At 42.1% G+C, this 17,775-nt stretch overlaps 1 protein-coding gene across 1 annotated transcript; it reads left to right on the forward strand.

Moving 5' to 3' along the window:
* The first annotated feature begins 12,485 nt into the window (after positions 1 to 12,485).
* On the forward strand, positions 12,486 to 15,633 carry LOC133929206 (uncharacterized). The gene is made up of 6 exons (XM_062375877.1): positions 12,486 to 12,949; positions 13,067 to 13,216; positions 13,298 to 13,556; positions 13,636 to 13,854; positions 14,464 to 14,606; positions 15,140 to 15,633. The coding sequence occupies exons 1-6, from the start codon at positions 12,704 to 12,706 to the stop codon at positions 15,437 to 15,439; spliced, it is 1,317 nt and encodes a 438-aa protein (XP_062231861.1). The 5' UTR covers positions 12,486 to 12,703; the 3' UTR covers positions 15,440 to 15,633.
* The last annotated feature ends 2,142 nt before the right edge of the window (positions 15,634 to 17,775 follow it).

Here is a 17,775-nt window from a genome sequence, read left to right on the forward strand (position 1 = left end):
GCGCGGTTGGACAGCGGTAGTTGAGACGAATGATCACATGATGAGTAACGATAGTACATATAACGTTATCCAAATATTTTGAATACAGGTCTTTATATTATAGTAACATACCTAAAGATAATATATATCATAATGATATTCTTAATTATTTCGTCATAAAAATAATTGCAAATAAAATACATCTCCATGATCAGATGATCAATAACAATATTACAGTATCCGTGCGTTGCAACGATATCCAAATATTTTGAATACACGTCCTTCTATTACAAATAGCATATCACTCTAAATATATTATATATTATAACAATATTCTTAATTATTTCACCATAAAAATAATTACAAATAAAATACATCTCCAACACCACGACAAAGCTGAGATCATATCCATTCTCTCATAAACAACGAAGGAATCTCAAGCTGATCAGACTTCTGCATCAGTGACTGCATTCTTTAATCCATCTATGCTCAATACCTGACGAAGGAGTTGCTCAATGTTCTCACCATGTCTAAAGAGCGGTAACCCTGGTTTTTTTCGGGGAGGAAATATTCATCACCTGCAGAAGAATATTTACAAACGACTTATCCTCTTTGCAAGTGACAAATCATACAAAGGGTTAACAAATTCTTCGGTTAACATTTGAAATTCGTGGTAACCAACCTTACCGCTCCGCTCCGATAATATAAACCAATCAGTTACCAAATTTAAATTCAAAAAATTCAAAAAAATAAAAATAAATAAAAAATCAGAAAAAAAATCCAAAAAAACTAAAGACGATTCTAAGAACTTATGTGAAAAAAATTCAAAAATAATGTCGTTTGCATCATATTCTATAGGGAGGAAGTTTGAAAAAAAGAGAAAAAACTTGAAGTGCGTAGCTCATTTAATAACTCATGTTAAGGAAAATCTTAACATGTAAACACATATTTTCTTGTGTAGGGTGTATCTTAAGATGATCTTTAAAATTGGTTTCACTTCAGTTAGAGTTTTATTAATTTCTCCATGATTTTTACAAAGTTCAGAAGTATAAAGTGAATATGTTAAGAAACATCATGTAATTAACTTTTTCGTATCTACCATTATTTTTTCTACATAAAACATACTATAAGTAAACTAAGAAAAGTGGCTTCACTAACTTTGGAGGTGTGATGGGTTAGTTATGAATTAATCTAGTTACAACACATTTATACAATCCTGCATGTTACAATAACTATTTCATGATTTTGTGTATTTTTAAAAGACATAAGATCATGTAAGAAGACTAAAAAATTGGTTTCATGATTTTTGATTAGCAAAGAGTAAACTATGCATTTAACTTGGTTTAGCAAATACATTTTCTCACAGAAAATATTCAACTTTTTTATGAGTATAAATACTTTTATCATGTAGATCATGTTACAATAAAACCAACAAAATTTGTTTCACTTGATTTGAAGTTCAGATTAATTAGTTATTGATTTTACAAGGTTAAGCTATTTTTTTATTTTTTTAACATCACTAAATTCGAGAAAACCGCTCGATAAATCACTAAAGCCAAACGGTTACTGACAAAACCGAGTATTTACCAACAATATAGAAAATATACTCGATAAATCGGCGAAACCGCTCGGTAACCGGTGCAAACAGAGTGGTTACCGTTCGTTTGATTCGGTCCGAATTCTCGCCGAATTTCAAATTTGACCGAGTGAATTTTAAGCCAATTTCCGCCGAATTTCGAGCGGTTATCGTGATAACCGTGATTTTTCGATTACTGCCGGGTCTCGGTTTTCGTACTACAAACGGTTTTGTAAACCTTGATCATACTAAACAACTTAGGCTTGTTCCAATTCTTTGCAGTGATAATCATACAAAGCAACATGGACTTGTTCCAAGCCAAATATAGAAAGGAGAACTACATGTTCCCATTGTGTAGACTATAAGAGAACATTGTTTGTGAAATCTTCCCTTGCAGCATTGCTTGACAATTTATGTTGTTTGTATTGGAACTCAACAAACCATGATGAATTTTCGCAACAGTGCACAGTCTTCATGTTTGTGTTGGGTGTTATTGCAATGCAGAATCTGCATCTCCTACAATCAAGCTGAGTCTTGATGATAGCTCTCAAACAAAAAATAATTTTAAAATATGATGATAAGACACAAGAGTCCAGAATAAAATAGCAATTGCACATGAATTGATTGCGGAACATCGATGAATCGAATGTGCCAATAGCAGACCATTGCTGATTACTATTACTATTTTGAATGTAACATGTATGAGACAATATTACATTACTATTAAATGAGAATGCCACAATACTGACTGAAACCACCGTGAATAAGCTTCCGCAACATACCCAACACACAAACCATTTGGACTCACCATAAGAAGAGATTTCACTAGAGTTACACTTTACCACTCCGATAAGATGTGCACAAAGCCTATCATAATCACACCGGACCTTCTCACAAACTTCTTTAAGAAAATCACCAGATCACAACGCCACCACGTCGTCTAGGTGTTGGCAAACACAATAAGTAACAAGCCAAGATGAATTTGACTCTCACCAAATGCCTAAAGCTTAATCTTGAATGCAAATGCATTTGATTCTTGCATCACAACACTCTCTATGTGCAACACATGCACACATGTGTAGGGTGTGTGGGGAGGACTTCACTTAGCTCAAGTATGTTCAATAGGGGTAGGAGTGATGCTTCAAGTCGCTAAACAAGAGGGTGTGTGTGTCTATATATATATATATATATATATATATATATATATATATATATATATATATATATATATATATATATCACATCATTAAAACTAGCTGTTTTATACCCAAGATGACTTCTTTATCTTGCGGTCAGACCACAGTAAAGTTGGCGGTCATACCGTCATTGGCCCAACGACTCTAAAACTAGCTATTATAGCCTTTTTGGGCCTCCAACGGTCAACCTGCCACCTTGGCGGTTAGACTGCCAACCTCTCTAGTGTATGATGGTATTTTTCCGTGCATATACGCGATCTCCCATATACTTATGCGTATACATAAAAAGCAAAAAGAAAAGAAAAAAAAAGAAGAAGAGGAAGAGGGCCGGCCGGCCTTTTTGTCTTTCGACCGGCCCAGCCCTTTCCTCCTTCCCTTTTCCCTCTCGGCCCAGCCGGCTGCCTTTTCTCCTCCACGCCGCCGCCCTAGCGCCCGAGTGGCCCTGTGCTTCTTCCCCCGCCGCCTTGCTCACGCCTCCTGGCTTACATGCGCCTGGCCGCGCCGCCTCTCGCGCCCAAACCGAGCCATCCCCATCCAAATCCAAACTAACTCTCCCTTCTCTATCTCTAAGCCCGACCTGATTCGCTTCCAAATTGGAGGGGGTCTCAGCGGATTCCTGTGTATATCTCACGGGGAAGCTGATTTGTTTTGGATTTGGTTGGATTCATGAAGGATCGAGTCTTTATCTTTTCGCTGCATCTTTATCTCCTCCCGTGGGGACCTCGGCCCCCTATAAAAGGGAAGGGAGGGGGTGCCCGGGAGGGGGAGGGGGGATTGGAGATTGTGGAGGCGGAAGTTCTGCTCTAGTACCAGCTCGTCGTCACCTTTAGATCACCGTCGCCCTTGCTCCGGCTGTGCGCCGTTGTCTTGGCTGCACCGCCTGTGGCCGAACCACCTTGTGCCGAGGAGGAAAGACCGAACCTGTGCCGCTGCTGCACCTCCGCTTCCGGGGACGCGCCGCGGATTTGTCGCCGTCATCGCCATGTCTCCAACCCAAGGTGAGCCCCGACCGTGACTCTCCCTGCTTCTCTGTGATGCCCGGCCATCGCGCCATGGGGTTCATCTTTGTACCGGTTATTGCATCGTTGTGCCTTACCTTGGCCCGGCTGCTCTTGTGCTCACGCCTGTCCCCGGACATCGTGCCGTGCGTGTGCCGCATCGCTGTTGGCCCGAGTTCGATCCCTGCATGCAAATCGGGAACGGCAGTCCAGTGCGATGCGCATGCGTGTGGTTGCTGTGCTGTGGTGCCCGGCCATCGCGCCGTGAGGATCGTCTCTATGCATGCCATCGTGCCGCCTTTGTGCTCGCTGATGCGGCGTGCCCGTTGGCCAGTGATGAAAACTAAGGCCCGGCCGCTATGCTTCATGCTGATGTTCTGTGATAGCTCGGCCTTCGTGCCGTCGTGCTCGGAGACCGCCGATGATGCTAAAACTGAGGCTCTCCTTTCCTCCTCCTGTTCTTAGCCGAATGGTGGTGGCCTGGTGCTACCCTTCTCTATGATGGTGATGCTATGCACTGATGTCTGGCCGTCGTGCCATGAGGCTTGCATTCATATGGCTACTGCTTGTCAGTGATCGTGTGTTGCAGAAAATTCAGAGTGTGGGCATTCTGTTGGTTGCCCCAATATTGATTTATGCTATTGCCAGAGACCTAATCCTTTTATAGGATGTTCGGTGATATGGCCGACTGCTTGGTGATCATATGGTGCAGAAAATTCAGAGTGTGGGTTTCTTTAGGTTGCCCCAGTATTAAGTTATGATATTGCTAGAGACCTAATCTTTTTTTTTTAAGGATGTCCGGTGCTATGGCTGATGCCTTTGTGGCTCACATGTTATTACCTAGCCTTTGTGGCGTTCGCCTTTGTGGCACGTTGCCTTCGGTCAGCCGATGAGGACAAGTCCGAGGCCCAAAGAGGAGTTAGTGAGTCAAGCACAGCGTTGGAGCTCCCGGTTGTGGCCATGCTGCTGCTTTCGGTCGAAGCTACGCGTCGTGCCGCGCTCCTAGCCCACCTCTTCATAAAAACACAATTCTGAGGCCTATGTGGCCGATGATGATCCGGGATACATAAACAGTCCAAAAAGCTTATGCCAGACTGTTGTCCTGTACTTTACCGCATTTTATTGCTAACGCTTACTTTGCTTGGTCTTTGTTGCGTGTGACTACCGCCTTGCAGACTCGGAGACGACCTCGGTATGATGACCGCCAGCGCACTTAATCGGAGGTAGCCCGAAGACGGGCGTAATTAACCGGAGAGCTTCACGAAGCCCCGGGAACCAAGACAAAGCAATCGTCAGATCGTGAAGATAGTCAGATAGCGTGTGCGTTGTGGAGTAAAAATGTATATGAGAAACTGTACTTTATGATTTCGACATGAATGAATAAAGTTACATGTTTTCGATTATTACATTCTCCTGTCTTTTGTATACTCTGTATACTGGCACGCCCGCAATATTACATACACAGTTTTCGAATACAAATTCAAACGCGAGACGTTTCGAATCCGCGAAACATCTAGAAAAATGAAGTTTCTGTACAAACTCCAACGATCAGAATGACATTCTTAGCGGTTAAACTGTTACTCCCAGATCAGCACAGCTGACACTTAGAAAAATAATGATAACTGTACATAAAGCTTATTTAGCAGGCTACACATCCAACTGATTGCGTGATATCAAACACATTGGATCCAACCTATAAACATAATCCAAAGATCCACTTTAATTAAAACTACATAACCCTCAATCTTCTGCAAAAAAAAAATTTATAAGCTAATGGTTTCACTATGACAACTTGCAAAACAATTTTGCAAACTTAGTGACATGCCATACGAAGTAGAAACATAAATTTGAGCTATTTACAAAACACATTTGCAAACTATAGCATCCTATAAAAGAGAGCATGGATATGCAATATTAAGCTTATCAACATATAAGTAAAACTCATGTAATTATCTAGACCTCTCTTAATAGTACGATATTTATTCTATTAATCCGGTCATTTTTTTTTTCTCTAATCACCATTAACCGGTAAAAGAAAATGATCTATATTTTATACCTTTGCCTTAAACTAGCCATCCCGTTGAACCTGACGAACACATCATTTGAGTCCCGATGCTTCTTCTAGGCTTGTCATCAACTTTTTACTTGAGCTTGATGATAATGTTTATCATCACTTCCTATCTCAATCCTCTCTTTATCTTCCAGAAGCTTAATAAAGTTTACTTGATTGCGTCTCATGCATCAAGCATGAAAGACTTTTCTTTTCACCATCTTCATCCGGTTCACCACCAAAGCATGAACTGCAAGCATCAAATATACAAGTTGTCCACTAAGCTTGCCTTAATCTTGCTCTCCTACCTCGGCATATTGAATATCTTAATTCAATATTTACCTTCATATGAAATCTAACCTTAACTTACTCTCAAACACATAGCATATAAGTTAGCTCATTGAACTCAGTTGAAAATTCTATACCTTTAATTACTTGATCTCCACAAATAACTTTGGTCTTCACGTTTATTGTGAATATTCTTGAGACGATCCTCAAACTCCGATGTCTCTTTCTCTCTACTTCTTCTTTAACACATGAGCATCACTTAGAGCTCAATGACCTCGATGCATATCTTTTAATCTTATGATAGTTCTCAACAAATCCATAATTTATCACTTATGGAATAACATGTTAACAATTCTCAATACAATTGTTAGTTTATAGATAATATCATTAATTATTAAAATCACACTTAGGGGCTAGATGCACCTTCACCGGGCTTCGATAGGCTGGCGGCGAGAGGTGTTGTCGTGTAGTAGGAGGCGGAGCTGGCTATCGTGCGTCGTGTACTATGGTTGTGGTGTTGCTGATGGCAGGAGACCAGAGGCATGGGGGAGGTCCATGACCACCTACATAAGCGTTGGGAGTTCCGGGTGGCCCTCCACCCCACCCACCACTAAAGCTCCTCTCGGAGCAGATCTAGCAACACCTCGAGGGGTGTGGGCTTCGTCTCCCTTGCTACATCGGTAGTGCAGGCAGAAGTGGGCGGTGCAGGGTGAGAGATGTTGCTTGAGGCCGAGAGACCAGGGCGGTGTCGTTAGCAGTGAGGACGAGGAGGGCCATGAGGGGGGTGGCATGGAGCCAAGGCCAGAGGAACGAGGGACACGCTCGGCCTGTGGATCGGGACGCCAGAGTAGTTGCGCTGGAGCAGGTGCAAGGATGAGGCAGTGCTAGAGGATGAGGGACCTGGCATGAAGGAAGTGGGGGCGGTTGCAGCAGAGGGGATGTGGGGAGGAGTGAGGGGAATGGGCTGGCTATATGGGGCCGGTGCCCTTGCCCTGTTGCGGATCGAGTGGTTTTGCTCAGACAATGCGGTTTTTTCGTTGGATGTCCGGCTTTTTTTGATTTTTTATTAGGCAGGTGTGGAATGGGAGGTGTGAGAGGATTTCATACGAGCAACTCCTACTTTATATAGTAGAGATGATTATCTTTTGTTGGTTGGAAGGAAAAACTTCACTATGACATGCAGACCGTTCATTTTGCATGGGACGTATGGTTTATCTGGACTGTTCATTTATGTTGAGATTTATACTAGAGGGTAGATGAAAATAATCTTAAGGTTAGACGAGAGAATTAATGAATAGATACATATAAAGCGGGGTTGACAGCTAAGATAGATTGTGTGTGCGTAAGAATATACAGAGTTATATTTCCGCTCGTGACATAAAGCGGAGAGGGTAGTGGCTCGGCTGCTTCGTGGAAAGTCTCGTTGCTTGCTTTGGATCAGTAGCAGCCCCCACAATTTTGTAAAGGGCAGCAACGGGTGCAGGCATAGTCAAAGGAACCGGGAAAGAAAGGTTCAGCTAGCGACCATGAACACTGTAACTCGTTGGACAAGTTGCCCGTGGCACTGTCTCGGAACGTGTTCAATTGGAGGGACGATATGCCGTGTTAAACTCTTCAAAACGAGTACAGAAAGATGAGAGAAAGCTTAACGCTCCAACGTGTAACATGCATGGGTTTGTAGGCTTTCCTACTTCTACGGGTAAACATCAAAGCGTGAAATGCAATAATCAGCCAACAAAAATGCTTGTTACTGTTGAATATATGTCAAATACATATACGGCTCAGGTTAAGTTAAGACTTAGAGTTATGATTATTGATGTAGGGTAAAGTTAGAGTCGAAATCTTGTATTCTGGTCTTTTCATGAATATGAGATAATTGTTATTGCAACTAGCGTGACGGCATAACACAATTGGTTTGCATGGGTGCCAGAGGTTCTGTCGGGACGCTAGCTGTCGGTGTTGCAACTTTAGGAGTAGTGCCCGTAATTATGTATTGGACATGTAGACTTTGACTAAATCTTATCAATAAATATCGTGTATTTAGTATCGTGTGTGATCTTATATGGTTCATATGGTGCATTGCTGGAACTAACGATGTAACAGTTACTTTGAATTTTATGTCATCTTAACCACCAATTGCAACTTACTGCACGGATTCCAGAGGTTGTCAAGTCTAGGGGACATCTTTCTGTCTCACTCTTCACTTTTTCGCCTCCTTTCAACGCGAGAGAGTTATTCTTAGCCGCCTAAGAGACGATCCAAGATAGTAAATCATTTTTTATCACAGTTTGTGAGTTGTCACCGCATCATCAACAAAATCCAAATTTGGCTATAGTAAAGTATACGGCATATCCATTCGCATGTTTGACTTGTTGTCCTGTTTTGTCAGGACAAGGAAAAACACCACAGAGTTGTGGCACACCGACTGTCATCCTTTTTTTAACACATCAAGCGATTAGCCCGATTGAGTTCGTCTATGTAGTTCAAAAATACTCCTCAACCAACCTCCTTTTACTATTTCAGTGGTTCAGACGAATTAAATAACGAAGACATAATTTGGCCTTAGACTCGAGATTTTTTTTTTAAATGTGATCTAAATCTATATCTATACTCCTATAAAATAGATGAATTGTGATATATCCAAGCGATTTCTACCGCACATCTTACATGATCTACGCAATCAAAATTGATTCCTGTCTTATCCCTGTCAATTGTTTTAAAATTTTCAATTAATTTGGAAACATATAATTAATATGTGCTATCAGCGTAAAAAAATATTAACACACTTTATTTTATTCTATCTACAGAGGTGTATACTCAATTTTTTATTTTTCAATTATTTTTCTTATAAAAAATATTATTGATTTCACTTGTATAGAATTGTAGGGGTTGCTAGTAAAACGAGGGCGCGTGTGTGCAAATTTCGTGGAACTTCCTGACGGTGAAGGCTGTCATGCCATCGGCTTCAGCCTTCAGCAGCGTCAGTCAGGCCTGCCCTGTCCCGACAGGCCGATGGACATGGCAGACGGGCCAAATATCATTCCACACGTTTCCTATTTCTAAAATAATATCCAGCTGTCAATTCAAAAACAAGAGGAAAGTAAAAAATATATCATTTTGCATTCGACAGATTGCTGCCCTAGAGTACAGCATCTATCATTCTTCTCGTGGTTTTAGGGAAATTATTAATCCAATCCCCTATCAAATCATTTTTTCAGTAATCCTCTTCAAACCAAAAGTGCATTGGAATAAATTCAAAAAAGAAGTGATACTGGACAAGAGAAAAACAAGTGAAGTGATCTGTTGTTTCATTAGCATGGCAAAACACACAGTGTTGACTGCCATTCCATCCTCTTCTTCTTATTCTTAAGTTATCTCTTGTCACACTATTATTAATCAAACTGACATTCTAAAAAAGAGACTGGATCATTCCATAAATTCAACAAATGACATTGTTACATTTAGGTGGCGTTTGGATGCTTAATTGGATTGGGATACGGATATGAAATGGGTTATGGAGACCGGGTTAGGCGTAGGGATATCAAAATCTATTCCATATCATGTGTTTGGTATGAAATGGGTTAGGGAATAGGATACAATTTTGATTTTACCAAAATGCCCCTCACAAAATTAAAGCTGAAAATATTGTTCAGCTAGTTCTTTTATTCAGCTCCTTCTACGTAAGCAATATGCCGTAGCAACAACAGAAAAACAGAAGGAGCAAAGGAATACGATAGCAAAGAAGGAAGGAGACAGCATACACAGATCCACTCAAATAAAGATCTAGCGCAAGAGTCACCTCGATAGAGGACAAGGGCCCAAGCGTGGCCAAGCAGATCTTGGTGATGCAGGCCCCGATCGCTCCAGTGCCACTGTGCAGTGGATGGTGAGCGCAATCAGGCAAACACGCTCAAGGAAGACCAGTAGAAGACGAGATGGGCGGTGTGTTGCATCTGATGCGAGTCATGCACGGTAGGGAGTAGGGTGGCTACAAGCATGGACCAGATCGGGTTGCGGTGTGCCGCGAGCCTCGTGCGGGAGCTAACTAATGCCGGTGGTGGCATGCCTTGTCACGAGCTCCGGCGGAGGCAATGAGGGGTAGTTGATGGCAAGCTCCCATATCGTAGCTATAACCCACCTCCCCCACTAGGTTTCAATGTATGGAAAATGAGCCACTCATATCCCTTTCCCAAATCCCTCTCATATTCCATTCCCTCGAACCAAACACAGGTTCAATTCTATCCCACCCATCATATCTCATTCCCTCCCTTCATTTCCAAGTATCCAAATGCCACCTTATTTTTTTTCATTGGGACACTAAGGTACGAGAAAAGGACAAGCTTCCATCAACCCCTTCAAAAATGGGAATCACTCGGTTTGACAACAACTTCTGACATAGTTTTTAACTCAAATATTTATTTCTCATCACTTAGGAAGCGAAGGGACTCACCATCTCGATCTCATCTTGGATCTCCGGGAGTTTCTCGATGGAGCATAGGAGGGCGCCATTGATGTGCTCGCCCCCCTCCTCAACATCGTCGGTCCTCGCCTTTTTTCCCTTCTCCTATGGTGTCGGCATCGTGAGGAAGTGAAGTGTGAAACCCCTTACACAAGGAGCTCTAGGGTTGGAATTGATGGATCCAATGCGGCAGGAGAGATGGAGGTCACTAGCATGGCAAATTTGGGTGAGCTGAGGTGGGATCTGACCAGGGAGAACAGCTACACCTCCGGTGAGAGGTGGCTGTCAGGGGAGCGTAGGTTCGTGTGCGCGAGAGAGGAAGGAGGTGGGAAGGAGGGCTTATGGTAGGGTTGTCGTCAGCGAGATGGAGACGGATTCTCGTGATGGCTTGATGAGGGGTGACAGCAGGGAGGACAACCGCATCGAGGAATCAGGGAGGGAGGAGGATCGGGCCACAAGAGGGGATCATGGTGGGAGGGAGAGAGCGAGAGGGGATCCTGCCCGATCAAGAGAGGGAGGCCGAGTTTTTTTGGTTTGCATTATTTGATAGGTAGTCCGGTTTTTTATTAGATGAGGAGGGGTGGGGTGACACATGAATTAACTCGTGTTTTATATTGTTTAGATTTGATTTGATTTTTAATATTTTATAAAAAATACTTATTTCTAGTAAAAAATAAATTTATGTCGCCTTTTAATTATTTCCCAGTGCAATATGTCATTTTAATAAGTTGTCAGATATTTTTACTGTGGGTCTTAGATTGGAAGGGGCGGACCTAACTAAGGTCATCCGTGTACATATGCACATACAAAACTTTTTTTACAAAGTACTTGTTATTTAAAAGATAACTTTATCAATAGTTCCACCAAAAATACTAATTTTCTACTCCAAATTACCCATAACACTCTCTTAGACCTGTCTCTTTTTTCCCTCCATCAACATCAAACAATCCCTTCTCACGGCCTCAAGTAGCCTAATTAAGTCGTATTCGCTCCTTCGGGCCACAAGTCTCGGCCGGCTTTGCCTCGAGGATCCATCCTACTTGCCTTGTCTGACATGGACTCGGATGGTACGTGGGCCTTGTGTTGTCACGTACGCTCTACTCTAGAACACTGGCGTCGCTAAGCCCACGAACAACGGGGAATTTACTTTTTTTTCCAAAACACTATCGTACCGGATGCTCTCTGCCACCCGGACCCACACGTAGAGATGCGGATAAACGTTGCCGTTATGAATAGTGCCTGGTAGTTTAAAAAAAACAAAAATAAATATGTTGATTTTTTTACCTGCTCTATAATTCATAAGCAGCTCATTTTAACAAGATTGACTAAAAATCTTATGTAGAATTCAAACTAAAATTCTCCAAAAGTCACTATTTTTACAACTTTCATTAATTTTTAATGCCTCACAAAAATTCCCAAAAAATCTGATAAAATTCACTAATATTCCTTTAATGTGATGTACTAATTTCTAAAATTATCTCTCACACTAGGTTATAAGGTGAAAAACATTTATTAGTACAATACAATTTGTACTAATAAATGAGCATTCCAAATAAACTCAATTTTTCAGCATATAACTTAGGGTAGGAGATAATTTTAGAAATTATTAAATCACATTAGACGAATATTAGTGAATTTTTTCATATTTTTTGGAAAATTTTGTGAGGCCTTAAAAATTAATAAGAAGTTGCAAAAGTAACGCCATTTGGAGATTTTTAGTTTGAATTCTACACAAGATTTTTAGGCAAATTCAATTAAAATTGGTTGCTTATAAATTATAGGGCATGTTAAAAAATCGATTTTTTTTTATCTCTCGGATACTGTTCATAACGTGAACGTTGTAGTCCACGTCAACCGGTACGTGGTAAAAAAGGAAATTCCCCCACGAACAACTGGCCTCCTGGTCGCGAGGCACTGTGCGGCCGAGCACGACGGCCGGCTGAGACGGCACCAGAACCTGAGCTCCCAGACTCCAGAACCATCCGTTGCGTGCTCGTCTGCAGTCCACTCCACGGCGGCCACCAGCGCTTCCCAACCACCCGCCGCCTCCGCGTGTCACCCCATCCAGCAGCCATCAGGCCGAACCCGCCTGCAAAACCAGCGCGCTATTACCGCCCAGAGACCGAAATTTCCTGAGCCGCGAGCTCTGAAACTGCCATGGCAGCAGCAGCAGCAGCCATCGCCTCCAGTTCCACCCCGCGTCCGCTCCGCCGGGCTCTCGCCGCGCACGCGCCCCATTTCAACGCCCTGCCGATCCGCGCCCGCAGGCCGCGCCTCGCCGTCTCGGCCTCGTCCGCGCGGTCCGAGGCGGAGACCAGCGGGTCCGAGCGGTTCTACTTCAACTTCACTGGATTTCCCTTCCCGCTCGGCCCGTTCCTCAACCGCCGCACCATCCGCACCGAGGTAACCACTAGCCCGCAAGTCGCCACGTTTTTGCTCCGTGACGGCGAAAGATTCCTCATTTCCCCCCCAATTTCTCTGGTTGGTGCGCACCGGCCATTGGGTGGATGAATGGATCAGGCGGTGAAGGGCAGCATATGGCTGTTCGAGCAGGAGCAAGCGCTGGGCTTCAGCAGCGTCTCCACCAACACCCGCATGACCGTCGTCAAGCTCAAGTCCGGCGGTCTCTGGGTGCACGCGCCCATCGCGCCGACCAAGGAGTGCATCCAGGTATGTACGCTACCTGCCCATGCATTCCTCCCCCAGTGAATTTCTCTTGTACGCTGCTCATGTGGTTGCAATTGGGTGCAGCTGCTGAAGGAGCTGGACGCGCCGGTGGAGCACATCGTGCTGCCGACCTTCGCGTACGAGCACAAGATCTTCGTGGGGCCCTTCTCCAGGAAGTTCCCCAAGGCGCAGATATGGGTGGCGCCCAGGCAGTGGAGCTGGCCAATCAACCTGCCGCTCGAGTTCTTCGGGATCTTCCGGGCCAGGCCCCTCAAGGACGAGGATGACGCCACACCGTGGGCCGCTGAGATCGAGCAGAAGGTGCTCAGCTCGCCGGAAGTTGGTATTGCCGCTGCACATGTTCAGAATTGTTTCGTGCATTGCTGCATAGATGATCTCTCTGAATGTAATGGTTCTTTCAGGGATTGGGCCTTATGTGGAGGTGGCGTTCTATCATAAACCTTCGCGGACATTGCTGGTGACAGATGCTGTCATTTTCGTTCCTCGGCAGCCGCCTGAGTGTATCAGCAAAGAATCATTGTTGGCATCTGCCAAGAACGGATTGGCAGTGAAGATATTGAGCAAAGGGAAAGAGGTTCCGGATGAACCAGTTGTGGACAATAAGCTGAACCTTCAAAAAGGTAACTACAGTCTAACCTTACTATGTATGAGGTATTGCAAGTTTGTCAATACATTGCAATACATGAAAAACAGATGAAATCAGCAAATTGTAGTCCTATTTTAACCAGAGTAGTGTAGTAGCACCTCCCTTTGAGACTAGTTTAGATATGCAGAGACGTCCCTTATAGGTTACCATGTAATATTATGTTTTGTATGCACCTCAGGAAAATGTTACAAGGAACAGACGCATGTCCATGTTCACATAATTCAACTAGTTCATCAATATTACCAAAAACAACAGCCTTGTGTAGACAGGTCGAATTTGCCAGCATTGCTGGGTTATTTATGAATAAGAGCTTTACAATGAACTCTGTGTCCTCACACGGTAATTTCATTCTCTCTGAAGTTCCGGTGTAACCATGTCCAAATTGTTTAGAATACCGGTTATGTTATCTTTTCTAGGTATTATTTCAAGATTGTAGATGACAGAATGAGTGTCCTCCGATATTTAATTTTCTGTTCAAAGCTCAATTTGTTGTAGATAACCAACAGTGTAGTGTTATGTTGAATAGTACAAAGTCATATACCGCATCAATAATACTGATTGATTCCTTGTTTGTTTTACAAAGGATGGGAGAGAATGGTGCTTCAAATATTGTTTCTTGGTCCCTCAAACCTTCTGGAGCCAAATGCAAGCTTTGCTCAAATGTCACAAAAATTGATTGTCTCACCTATTGTCAAGACACTCGTTTTCAGCAAAGTTCCAGAAAAGGTATGTTATTGTGGTAATTGAAAAATCTATGAGACCTTGCTGAGGTGACTCTTGTGCTCATGGTATTTCAGCCGTTCCCTGCCTCCTAAAACACCTTTTTTAATGGTTCAGAGAGGTGGCCTAAATGATCATAGATGCAAATTATGATTTCACTGTTTTTGAGTAGGCCTGCATATTAGCCTATCAGGTGTCAAATCTTCAACTTGTTATTACATTCTATCGATACAAACCGTCAGTAACATCCATATTCAATTCTACGGTGGACTGTTAATCTTTCCAGTAATCACTTGGCATGCTTAGACATAAAAATCTTCTTTATTCAGATTAACACAAAATCATGTTTTAGCTCTCGAATGGCCTGACCTCACCCCACCGGTAGTCTTTGTGATGTTTCTGAAATTGTACACCCATACACTTGCAACACAAGTACACGACCATGTAAAATATCTGTATCTGATTTGTACTAGATCATAATTCTCCTGCATTTGCATCCAACCATAAGGCAAATCAATATTAGCTGCCTCGATCTACAGGTAAGGGACTGGGTCGACAGGATCGCCGCCGACTGGCGATTCAGGCGGATAATCCCCGCCCACTTCGCGGCCCCAGTCAACGCGAGCCGGTCAGACTTCCTGGCCGCCTTCGCCTTCCTTGATGAGTTCCTCCCCGAACGCTCTGCTGCAGCGCCCGGCCTCTCCTTGCTCTTCGCCTCGCTCATGGGGAAGGCGGCCAGCTACTTCCCTCCCGATGACATGAAGACGCTCTCGTCCCTCGACCAGTTCTTGGTCTCTGTCGGTGCCGTTAAGAAGACGGTCTCAGGGAGAAAGAGATGATGTAGAGAGAAACTATTGTTCAGGTCTGTCCATAGTTTTGTAAGAAAGGCTGGATATGTAGTTAGTTATTGGGGAGGAAATGGTACGGTAGGTTATACTGTAGAGTACGTATATCTTCTTGCATTCAACAGAAAGCCCAATATTATTGCATGACTGAAATTTGCCCGGCCTACTGCAAAGGAGCATTTTGACTACTCTCTCCAATTATAAATACACTTCGTTTTAGATATGACATGTCTTTAATATATATAGCTGATCGTTATTTTCTGTTAGAATATTTTTATAAAATCTATTAAATTAGTGATATTACAAAAGTATTTTTCAAAACAAATCTATCCGTATGATTTTAAGATTTTTAAACTAAATATTTTAAAAACTATTGTTAGTCCAAGTTTTAAATGTTTGATAAAATCTTTTCCAAAACAACATGAATTTATGATAGAATGGATTATTTGTTTTGGAACTCGAACATTTTGGCTTGTTTAGGACCTGTTTGGAGCGCGTCCTATGAATTATACGGGAAACGGTTCAGCTTTTATTTTTTTGCGAAGGGGAAACAGTTCAGTTTTTTGCAGAAACAGGATTTTTTTTTCCCGTGTTTCAGATTGTGCCTTGAAATGTCTGTTTCCACGGGATGGTGTTGTTTAATCTAGAGATTCAGAGTGCACGAGTCTGGGACGCTATGCACGGTTGGCAAGGACAACTTTCTTCGTGCGATCGAGCTCTGTTTCAGTTAATGGCGTCCATGAGCAGGCACACGACAAGCCCGCCGATGCATCATCTTTCACGCGTCAGAGAGCAACCTCATTATAACCAACGCACGGCGCATTACGCCTATCCATCACTTTCTTCAGACGTGTTAGTAGACTTACTGCAAATCACAGAAATCTTGCGCAGCTCCAGGTGGATTGAGCAACAAAAAATTCCTAATTTGTGGTCTCACGGGCCTCTGAAACAATTGAATGACGGCGCATTCCACTGTAAGATCTGATCCCGTCGCCCGCACCACCGTGGAGATCGTCTGATCAGCCCGGAAGACGGTGGGAGTTTTTAAGTCGAACACACACGTATTTATATATGCACGTCATACTGACATCCACGTATATCCATTTAAGTACTGATTAAATAATATTAGAAGTATAATCTCATTAGTGCAAATCTACGTTTTCATCACTGAACACATAGAAAGCATATTTAATATTTACATATACGTATCTTATTATATAGTGAGTATATTGTGTGATAAATGGTATGTATATGGAGCATGTGAGTATATAAAATCATTCAAGCGGTATGTATAATTTTTTTATTGGTTTGTATATATATTTTTAGTGTATTACATTTATATACAAATACAAAGGTATTATCAAAATCTAATAAAATTGATGAATTTCTTTTCTATTTTTTCATGTAGTTTATATTAGAGTATCTTAGAATGAGTATATAAGTATACTTATAGTGATAATAGAGTATATCCAATTTATTTATGTGGTATATCATAGTAGTGAGTATGTACTTCAGAAGTACAGACTAGTTTTTATGTGTGTATATATATACACTATTTTTATAATTTAATTAAAACATGAGCACCCCTCTGAAGCCTAGAACTCAAAGCGGTGAGAAAGACGCTAATCTGGGTCGACAAAGGAAGACGGTGGATTTGACTATGTTTGCTGCGTTCGTACTATGAACTCGGAGCTTAGTACTGACACCTAGGGTTGAAAGCGGAGCGGATATTTTCCACTCCGTAACAGGAAAAACGGATAATTCTAAATTGGATATGGATACATATATATTTTTAATCTAGATATGGATAAGGAAAACGATATTTGAGCTGGATAAAATACGGAAACAGATATCCGATTAGATTCATCCATTTTCAGTTTTTCACCCGATCCATTTAGCAACAAAAAATTCCTAATTTGTGGTCTCACGGACCTCTGAAACAATTGAATGGCGGCGCATTCCACTGTAAGATCTGATCCTATCGCGCGCACCACCGTGGAGATCGTCTGATCAGCCCGGAAGACGGTGGAGTTTTTAAGTCGAACACACACGTATTTATATATGCACATCATACTGACATCCACACACATCCATTTAGGTACCGTTTAAATAATATTAGAATTATAATCTCATAGCGCAAACGTATGTTTTGATCACTGAACACATAGGAAGCATATTTGGTACTCTCGGGAATATATACTCCTATATATATATATCGTATTACATATTGAGTATCTCGTGTGATAAATTGTATGTATATAGAGCATGTGAGTATATAAGATCATTTAAGTGGTATGTATAGTTTTTTTAGTGGTTTGCACATATTTTTT

Source organism: Phragmites australis, chromosome 9, assembly GCF_958298935.1.
Source record: "Phragmites australis chromosome 9, lpPhrAust1.1, whole genome shotgun sequence".
Lineage (NCBI taxonomy): Eukaryota > Viridiplantae > Streptophyta > Magnoliopsida > Poales > Poaceae > Phragmites > Phragmites australis.

Excerpts from the sequence above, each read along its gene's own strand:
- LOC133929206 (XM_062375877.1), top strand. The coding sequence starts at position 12,704 with ATGGCAGCAGCAGCAGCAGCCATCGCCTCCAGTTCCACCCCGCGTCCG. Across the intron at positions 13,217-13,297 it reads CGACCAAGGAGTGCATCCAG|CTGCTGAAGGAGCTGGACGC; the intron begins GTATGTACGCTA and ends AATTGGGTGCAG. Across the intron at positions 13,557-13,635 it reads GCTCAGCTCGCCGGAAGTTG|GGATTGGGCCTTATGTGGAG; the intron begins GTATTGCCGCTG and ends TGGTTCTTTCAG.